The sequence below is a fragment of the Eucyclogobius newberryi genome, unplaced genomic scaffold (assembly GCF_026437365.1).
Source record: "Eucyclogobius newberryi isolate DKJ021-1_F unplaced genomic scaffold, fEucNew1.0.hap1 SCAF_14, whole genome shotgun sequence".
In the NCBI taxonomy this organism is placed as follows: domain Eukaryota; kingdom Metazoa; phylum Chordata; class Actinopteri; order Gobiiformes; family Gobiidae; genus Eucyclogobius; species Eucyclogobius newberryi.
This window is the reverse complement of record NW_027315768.1, coordinates 37,149,689-37,159,329: the sequence shown is the minus strand read 5'-3', so window position 1 is coordinate 37,159,329 and position 9,641 is coordinate 37,149,689. Positions and strand designations below refer to the sequence as shown.

Below are 9,641 nucleotides of genomic sequence, written 5' to 3'. Positions count from 1 at the left end.
ACCTGGTTTAGTCCTGGTTTGGACCTGGTTTAGACCTGGTTTAGTCCTGGTTTAGACCTGGTTTAGACCTGGTTCAGAACTGGTTTAGTCCTGGTTTAGACCAGGTTTAGTCCTGGTTTAGTCCTGGTTTAGAACTGGTTTAGACCTGGTTTAGACCAGGTTTAGTCCTGGTTTAGTCATGGTTTAGACATGGTTTAGTCCTGGTTTAGTCCTGGTTTAGAACTGGTTTAGACCTGGTTTAGTCCTGGTTTGGACCTGGTTTAGAACTGGTTTAGTCCTGGTTTAGAACTGGTTTTACCTGGTTTAGTCCTGGTTTAGACCTGGTTTAGAACTGGTTTAGTCCTGGTTTAGTCTTGGTTTAGAACTGGTTTTGACCTGGTTTAGACCTAGTTTAGTCCTGGTTTAGACCTGGTTTAGTCCTGGTTTAGTCCTGGTTTAAAACTGGTTTAGACCTGGTTTAGACCTGGTTTAGTCCTGGTTTAGACCTGGTTTAGAACTGGTTTAGTCCTGGTTTAGTTCTGGTCTAGACCTGGTTTAGTCCTGGTTTAGTCCTGGTTTAGTCCTGGTTTAGTCCCTGTTTGGACCTGGTTTAGTCCTGGTTTAGACCTGGTTTAGTCCTGGTTTAGACCTGGTTTAGTCCTGGTTTAGTCCTGGTTTGGACCTGGTTTAGTCCTGGTTTAGACCTAGTTTAGTCATGATTTAGGTCTGGTCTAGACCTGGTTTAGAACTGGTTTAGTCCTGGTTTAGAACTGGTTTGGACCTGGTTTAGTCCTGGTTTAGAACTGGTTTAGTCCTGGTTTAGAACTGGTTTTACCTGGTTTAGTCCTGGTTTAGACCTGGTTTAGTCCTGGTTTAGAACTGGTTTTGACCTGGTTTAGACCTAGTTTAGTCATGGTTTAGTTCTGGTCTAGACCTGGTTTAGAACTGGTTTAGTCCTGGTTTAGAACTGGTTTGGACCTGGTTTAGTCCTGGTTTAGACCTGGTTTAGACCTAGTTTAGTCATGGTTTAGTTCTGGTCTAGACCTGGTTTAGAACTGGTTTAGTCCTGGTTTACAACTGGTTTGGACCTGGTTTAGTTCTGGTTTAGAACTGGTTTAGTCCTGGTTTAGAACTGGTTTTACCTGGTTTAGTCCTGGTTTAGAACTGGTTTAGTCCTGGTTTAGTCCTGGTTTAGAACTGGTTTGGACCTGGTTTAGTCCTGGTTTAGAACTGGTTTAGTCCTGGTTTAGAACTGGTTTTACCTGGTTTAGTCCTGGTTTAGACCTGGTTTAGAACTGGTTTAGTCCTGGTTTAGAACTGGTTTTACCTGGTTTAGTCCTGGTTTAGACCTGGTTTAGGCCTGGTTTAGGCCTGGTTTAGACCTGGTTTAGTCCTGGTTTAGACCTGGTTTAGTCCTGGTTTAGTCCTGGTTTGGACCTGGTTTAGTCCTGGTTTAGTCCTGGTTTAGAACTGGTTTAGTCCTGGTTTAGACCTGGTTTAGTCCTGGTTTAGACCTGGTTTAGACCTGGTTTAGTCCTGGTTTAGACCTGGTTTAGTCCTGGTTTAGTCCTGGTTTAGACCTGGTTTAGTCCTGGTTTAGACCTGGTTTAGTTCTGGTCTAGACCTGTTTTAGAACTGGTTTAGAACTGGTTTAGACCTGGTTAAGTCCTGGTTTAGACCTGGTTTGGACCTGGTTTAGTCCTGGTTTAGTCCTGGTTTTGAACTTTTTTAGATCTGGTGTAGTCCTGGTTTAGACCAGGTTTAGACCTGGTTTAGACCTGGTTTAGTCCTGGTTTAGACCTGGTTTAGTCCTGGTTTAGTCCTGGTTTGGATATGGTTTAGTCCTGGTTTAGTCCTGGTTTAGAACTGGTTTAGAACTGGTTTAGATCTGGTTTAGTCCTGGTTTAGAACTGGTTTAGTCCTGGTTTAGTCCTGGTTTAGACCTGGTTTTGACCTGGTTTAGAAATGGTTTAGTCCTGGTTTAGACCTGGTTTAGTCCTGGTTTCGAACTTTTTTAGACCTGGTTTAGTCCTGGGTTAGTCCTGGTTTAGTCCTGGTTTAGACCTGGTTTAGTCCTGGTTTAGTCCTGGGTTAGTCCTGGTTTAGTCCTGGTTTAGTCCTGGTTTAGTTCTGGTCTAGACCTGGTTTAGTCCTGGTTTAGTCCTGGTTTAGTCCCTGTTTAGACCTGGTTTAGTCCTGGTTTAGACCTTGTTTAGACCTGGTTTAGTCCTGGTTTAGACCTGGTTTAGTCCTGGTTTAGACCTGGTTTAGGCCTGGTTCAGAACTGGTTTAGACCTGGTTTAGGCCTGGTTCAGAACTGGTTTAGTCCTGGTTTAGCCCTGGTTTAGTCCTGGTTTAGTCCTGGTTTAGACCTGGTTTAGTCCTGGTTTAGAACTGGTTTTACCTGGTTTAGTCCTGGTTTAGACCTGGTTTAGTCCTGGTTTAGACCTGGTTTAGAACTGGTTTAGTCCTGGTTTAGTCCTGGTTTAGAACTGGTTTTGACCTGGTTTAGACCTAGTTTAGTCATGGTTTAGTTCTGGTCTAGACCTGGTCTAGAACTGGTTTAGTCCTGGTTTAGAACTAGTTTGGACCTGGTTTAGTCCTGGTTTAGAACTGGTTTAGTCCTGGTTTAGAACTGGTTTTACCTGGTTTAGTCCTGGTTTGGACCTGGTTTAGTCCTGGTTTAGAACTGGTTTAGTCCTGGTTTAGAACTGGTTTTACCTGGTTTAGTCCTGGTTTAGAACTGGTTTTGACCTGGTTTAGACCTAGTTTAGTCCTGGTTTAGACCTGGTTTAGTCCTGGTTTAGTCCTGGTTTAGAACTGGTTTAGTCCTGGTTTAGAACTGGTTTTACCTGGTTTAGTCCTGGTTTAGACCTGGTTTAGCCCTGGTTTAGACCTGGTTTAGACCTGGTTTAGTCCTGGTTTAGTCCTGGTTTAGAACTGGTTTAGAACTGGTTTTGACCTGGTTTAGACCTAGTTTAGTCCTGGTTTAGTCCTGGTTTAGAACTGGTTTAGTCCTGGTTTAGAACTGGTTTTACCTGGTTTAGTCCTGGTTTAGACCTGGTTTAGCCCTGGTTTAGACCTGGTTTAGAACTGGTTTAGTCCTGGTTTAGTCCTGGTTTAGTCCCTGTTTGGACCTCGTTTAGACCTGGTTTAGTCCTGGTTTAGACCTGGTTTAGTCCTGGTTTAGTCCTGGTTTGGACCTGGTTTAGACCTGGTTTAGACCTAGTTTAGTCATGGTTTAGTTCTGGTCTAGACCTGGTTTAGAATTGGTTTAGTCCTGGTTTAGAACTGGTTTGGACCTGGTTTAGTCCTGGTTTAGAACTGGTTTTGACCTGGTTTAGACCTAGTTTAGTCCTGGTTTAGACCTGGTTTAGTCCTGGTTTAGTCCTGGTTTAGTCCTGGTTTAGACCTGGTTTAGTCCTGGTTTAGACCTGGTTTAGAACTGGTTTAGTCCTGGTTTAGTCCTGGTTTAGAACTGGTTTTGACCTGGTTTAGACCTAGTTTAGTCCTGGTTTAGACCTGGTTTAGTCCTGGTTTAGTCCTGGTTTAGAACTGGTTTAGTCCTGGTTTAGAACTGGTTTTACCTGGTTTAGTCCTGGTTTAGACCTGGTTTAGTCCTGGTTTAGAACTGGTTTAGTCCTGGTTTAGACCTGGTTTAGTCCTGGTTTGGACCTGGTTTAGTCCTGGTTTAGTCCTGGTTTAGAACTGGTTTAGTCCTGATTTAGACCTAGTTTAGTCCTCGTTTAGTCCTGGTTTAGAACTGGTTTAGTCCTGGTTTAGACCTGGTTTAGACCTGGTTTAGTCCTGGTCTAGACCTGGTTTAGTCCTGGTCTAGACCTGGTTTAGTCCTGGTTTAGACCTGGTTTAGTCCTAGTTTAGACCTGGTTTAGTCCTGGTTTAGTCCTGGTTTAGACCTGGTTTAGTCCTGGTTTAGTCCTGGTTTAGACCTGGTTTAGTCCTAGTTTAGACCTGGTTTAGAACTGGTTTAGTCCTGGTTTAGACCTGGTTTAGTCCTGGTTTAGTCCTGGTTTAGACCTGGTTTAGTCCTGGTTTAGTCCTGGTTTAGTCCTGGTTTAGACCTGGTTTAGTCCTGGTTTAGTCCTGGTTTAGACCTGGTTTAGTCCTGGTTTAGTCCTGGTTTAGACTGGTTTAGTCCTGGTTTAGACCTGGTTTAGACCTAGTTTAGACCTGGTTTAGTCCTGGTTTAGTCCTGGTTTAGACCTGGTTTAGTCCTGGTTTAGACCTGGTTTAGTCCTGGTTTAGTCCTGGTTTAGACCTGGTTTAGTCCTGGTTTAGTCCTGGTTTAGACCTGGTTTAGTCCTGGTTTAGTCCTGGTTTAGACCTAGTTTAGACCTGGTTTAGTCCTGGTTTAGTCCTGGTTTAGACCTGGTTTAGACCTGGTTTAGTCCTTGTTTAGTCCTGGTTTAGACCTGGTTTAGACCTGGTTTAGTCCTGGTTTAGTCCTGGTTTAGACCTGGTTTAGTCCTGGTTTAGACCTGGTTTAGACCTAGTTTAGACCTGGTTTAGACCTGGTTTAGACCTGGTTTAGACCTGGTTTAGTCCTGGTTTAGACCTGGTTTAGTCCTGGTTTAGTCCTGGTTTAGACCTGGTTTAGTCCTGGTTTAGTCCTGGTTTAGACCTGGTTTAGTCCTGGTTTAGTCCTGGTTTAGACCTAGTTTAGACCTGGTTTAGTCCTGGTTTAGTCCTGGTTTAGACCTGGTTTAGACCTGGTTTAGTCCTGGTTTAGTCCTGGTTTAGACCTGGTTTAGACCTGGTTTAGTCCTGGTTTAGTCCTGGTTTAGACCTGGTTTAGTCCTGGTTTAGACCTGGTTTAGACCTAGTTTAGACCTGGTTTAGTCCTGGTTTAGTCCTGGTTTAGACCTGGTTTAGTCCTGGTTTAGTCCTGGTTTAGACCTAGTTTAGACCTGGTTTAGTCCTGGTTTAGTCCTGGTTTAGACCTGGTTTAGTCCTGGTTTAGTCCTGGTTTAGACCTGGTTTAGTCCTGGTTTAGTCCTGGTTTAGACCTGGTTTAGACCTGGTTTAGTCCTGGTTTAGACCTGGTTTAGACCTGGTTTAGTCCTGGTTTAGACCTGGTTTAGACCTGGTTTAGACCTGGTTTAGACCTGGTTTTATAATAACTTAGGTCTGGCTTCCTAGTTAGCAGACTTAGGAGTCATTGATCATGCCTCTAACACATGTTCACGTACATAAATTAATAATAGAAATAAATTCGATAAAAGCAAAAGTTCAACAAAATAACCATAATAAGTCCTTAAAGTGTAACGTGACGTGACTCAGGCAGAGTACAGGGCAGCTAAACGCGCTCGCGGGGTCCTCTGCACCGCATTAGCATTAGCATCAACATGCCGACTGTCGGAGTCAAACGGGACCTTCTCTTCAAAGCGCTGGGCAAAACATACTGTAAGTTTCCAGAGGATTCAAGTTCACAAGACGGAAATACAGACGTTATCTCTGTTTGTTTGTTTGTTTGTTTGTTTGTTTGTTTGTTTGTTTGTTTACGGAAAAGACTAAAGAACACGCGGGATGTTCTGAGTGTCCGCACGAGCCTCGTATGTTCACACATGTTTATACTGTTTCTGTCTGATTGTGATTTCATGATATGTCACTGTGTTTAATAGGATGTTATGGTTTGATAAATAAGTTTGATAAATGTTCATAAACCTGGTTTTCCTTCAAATGAAAGATTAAGTCAACATGATTGCATCATGTCATTTAAACGGCTTTAAAACGTGACGTGATAAATATCTGTGCGCGACATATTTAGACAAGTATATTTCATTCTTTACCTTATTTTATTAGTCAATTCTTAATGAATGCATGCCATATTTGACTATTATTATTATTGTTTTACGTTGCACTTGACGCAGAGACAAGTTTTTTTTATGTTTGCAAACTGTTCAGTGACAATGGCAATAATAAACCTTTTCTGATTATTCAACGTTTTAGCTCAAATCTTTGTGTATTTGAAAAAGAACCAAATATTTCCCACTTTTGTCAAGAAGAGATTAAAAATACATTAATCCAACACTCATTATTGAACGATAGGATTATTGTGCCTGACCTGCATGAAACAAGAATAGACCTTTTCATAGATTCATCCTCCTCATGTTTAATAATCTTACTTTGTTGTTCAAATCCTCTGAAAGTTCAAATCTGTTGTTTATCTTCCTCTAGCGGACGAAGAGTTTGACGAGCTGTGTTTTGAGTTCGGTTTGGAGTTGGATGAAATTGTGAGTCAAATCTTTTAAATGGTGTTTCACTGCTTTCTTTTGTACATTTATTGAACATTCTCGTTGGTTCCTTTTTAGACGACTGAAAAGGAAATAATCAGCAAAGAACAGGGAGACTCCAAAGCGTCCGGGGCATCTGACCTAATCCTGTACAAAATCGATGTTCCAGCAAACCGCTATGACCTGCTGTGCCTGGAGGGCCTGGTGCGCGGCCTGCAGGTCTTCAAGAACAAGTACGGCCAGAATACGAGTAGAACTGTGCAACTTCTGGTCAAACATCATTATTGAGTCTGTTTTGGTCTGGTTGACTTTGAGGGCGGAGTCTGGGGCTGACAACAACAACAACCACCACCGTTATATCACGTATTTTCTTATTGTGAATTGAGCGTTCTTAATCCATTATCACCCAAATAAAGGTGTAAACATGCTGACTGAAGACGTCCGGATGGAGAATATTTACAATTAAGTGTAATATCAGTACAGTCTGATGCAGTTTATTCTTTTTGAACTTGGATAAATTGAATAAAATCTTGACTCTTCTGGCACAGAATGGCAGCCACATCAGCCACAGGGCAGCCACGCCACATTTGAACGAGAGCTAGTATTTTCTACAGCAAAAAAACATGACATTAATTCCATATTTTCCTGCAGACGCGAGGCCCCACGATACAGACGAGTCAGAGCGTCGAGCGGAGAACCTCAAAGACTCATCATCACGGAGGAGGTCGGTAACTCTAGATTTGTGTTCAAACCCTGCTCTATAAACATCAGATGCACGATGAGCTGGGCTAACCCTTTTCCCCTCATTGATCCATCTTGATTTGCAATTTGATCAAAACTAATTAAAATAGTTTTCAAATTGAATTTCACTACATAAACAATACAGACCTCCAATTATTGTCTTTTTTATTCACACACAAAAAAATAATCCAAATTTCTTCTCCAGAACAAAGGCTTTCCTGACAGAGGTCTGGCTGTGGACCTCTCGCTTAAAAAGACCTCATGATCAGGAGCATTTTGAAAAGCCTGAATTTTGATCGTTGCTTTTAGACGGTTCATGGTGAGTGTTTTTCTCCTTCAGACGGCGGCGGTTCGACCTCACGCTGTCGCTGCCGTTTTGAGGAACATCACGTTCACTCGGGAGAGATACGACAGCTTCATCGAGCTCCAGGAGAAACTGCACCAGAACATCTGCAGGTAGAGCCTCTAAACCATGTCAGAGTCCACACAAACATCTGCAGGTGGAGCCTCTAAACCATGTCAGAGTCCACACAAACATCTGCAGGTAGAGCCTCTAAACCATGTCAGAGTCCACACAAACATCTGCAGGTAGAGCCTCTAAACCATGTCAGAGTCCACACAAACATCTGCAGGTAGAGCCTCTAAACCATGTCAGAGTCCACACAAACATCTGCAGGTGGAGCCTCTAAACCATGTCAGAGTCCACACAAACATCTGCAGGTGGAGCCTCTAAACCATGTCAGAGTCCACACAAACATCTGCAGGTGGAGCCTCTAAACCATGTCAGAGTCCACACAAACATCTGCAGGTGAAGCCTCTAAACCATGTCAGAGTCCACACAAACATCTGCAGGTGAAGCCTCTAAACCATGTCAGAGTCCACACAAACATCTGCAGGTGGAGCCTCTAAACCATGTCAGAGTCCACACAAACATCTGCAGGTGGAGCCTCTAAACCATGTCAGAGTCCACACAAACATCTGCAGGTGGAGCCTCTAAACCATGTCAGAGTCCACACAAACATCTGCAGGTAGAGCCTCTAAACCATGTCAGAGTCCACACAAACATCTGCAGGTGAAGCCTCTAAACCATGTCAGAGTCCACACAAACATCTGCAGGTGAAGCCTCTAAACCATGTCAGAGTCCACACAAACATCTGCAGGTGGAGCCTCTAAACCATGTCAGAGTCCACACAAACATCTGCAGGTGAAGCCTCTAAACCATGTCAGAGTCCACACAAACATCTGCAGGTGAAGCCTCTAAACCATGTCAGAGTCCACACAAACATCTGCAGGTGGAGCCTCTAAACCATGTCAGAGTCCACACAAACATCTGCAGGTGAAGCCTCTAAACCATGTCAGAGTCCACACAAACATCTGCAGGTGAAGCCTCTAAACCATGTCAGAGTCCACACAAACATCTGCAGGTGAAGCCTCTAAACCATGTCAGAGTCCACACAAACATCTGCAGGTGGAGCCTCTAAACCATGTCAGAGTCCACACAAACAGCTGCAGGTGGAGCCTCTAAACCATGTCAGAGTCCACACAAACATCTGCAGGTGGAGCCTCTAAACCATGTCAGAGTCCACACAAACATCTGCAGGTGAAGCCTCTAAACCATGTCAGAGTCCACACAAACATCTGCAGGTGGAGCCTCTAAACCATGTCAGAGTCCACACAAACATCTGCAGGTGGAGCCTCTAAACCATGTCAGAGTCCACACAAACATCTGCAGGTGGAGCCTCTAAACCATGTCAGAGTCCACACAAACATCTGCAGGTGGAGCCTCTAAACCATGTCAGAGTCCACACAAACATCTGCAGGTGGAGCCTCTAAACCATGTCAGAGTCCACACAAACATCTGCAGGTGAAGCCTCTAAACCATGTCAGAGTCCACACAAACATCTGCAGGTGGAGCCTCTAAACCATGTCAGAGTCCACACAAACATCTGCAGGTGGAGCCTCTAAACCATGTCAGAGTCCACACAAACATCTGCAGGTGGAGCCTCTAAACCATGTCAGAGTCCACACAAACATCTGCAGGTGAAGCCTCTAAACCATGTCAGAGTCCACACAAACATCTGCAGGTGAAGCCTCTAAACCATGTCAGAGTCCACACAAACATCTGCAGGTGGAGCCTCTAAACCATGTCAGAGTCCACACAAACATCTGCAGGTGGAGCCTCTAAACCATGTCAGAGTCCACACAAACATCTGCAGGTGGAGCCTCTAAACCATGTCAGAGTCCACACAAACATCTGCAGGTGAAGCCTCTAAACCATGTCAGAGTCCACACAAACATCTGCAGGTGAAGCCTCTAAACCATGTCAGAGTCCACACAAACATCTGCAGGTGGAGCCTCTAAACCATGTCAGAGTCCACACAAACATCTGCAGGTGGAGCCTCTAAACCATGTCAGAGTCCACACAAACATCTGCAGGTGGAGCCTCTAAACCATGTCAGAGTCCACACAAACATCTGCAGGTGGAGCCTCTAAACCATGTCAGAGTCCACACAAACATCTGCAGGTAGAGCCTCTAAACCATGTCAGAGTCCACACAAACATCTGCAGGTGAAGCCTCTAAACCATGTCAGAGTCCACACAAACATCTGCAGGTGGAGCCTCTAAACCATGTCAGAGTCCACACAAACATCTGCAGGTGAAGCCTCT

General features: G+C 44.0%; 1 protein-coding gene across 2 annotated transcripts in view; it reads left to right on the top strand.

Moving 5' to 3' along the window:
• The first annotated feature begins 5,322 nt into the window (after window positions 1–5,322).
• The window catches only part of farsb (phenylalanyl-tRNA synthetase subunit beta), a 29,263-nt gene continuing 24,944 nt past the window's right edge, over window positions 5,323–9,641 (top strand). For both annotated transcript variants that reach the window (XM_072445371.1, XM_072445372.1), the window contains exons 1-5: window positions 5,323–5,403; window positions 6,178–6,233; window positions 6,312–6,466; window positions 6,885–6,957; window positions 7,315–7,430. In XM_072445371.1, the coding sequence (XP_072301472.1) occupies window positions 5,346–5,403; window positions 6,178–6,233; window positions 6,312–6,466; window positions 6,885–6,957; window positions 7,315–7,430 (458 nt within the window). In that variant the 5' untranslated portion in view covers window positions 5,323–5,345. The remainder of the gene's footprint in view (window positions 5,404–6,177; window positions 6,234–6,311; window positions 6,467–6,884; window positions 6,958–7,314; window positions 7,431–9,641) is intronic.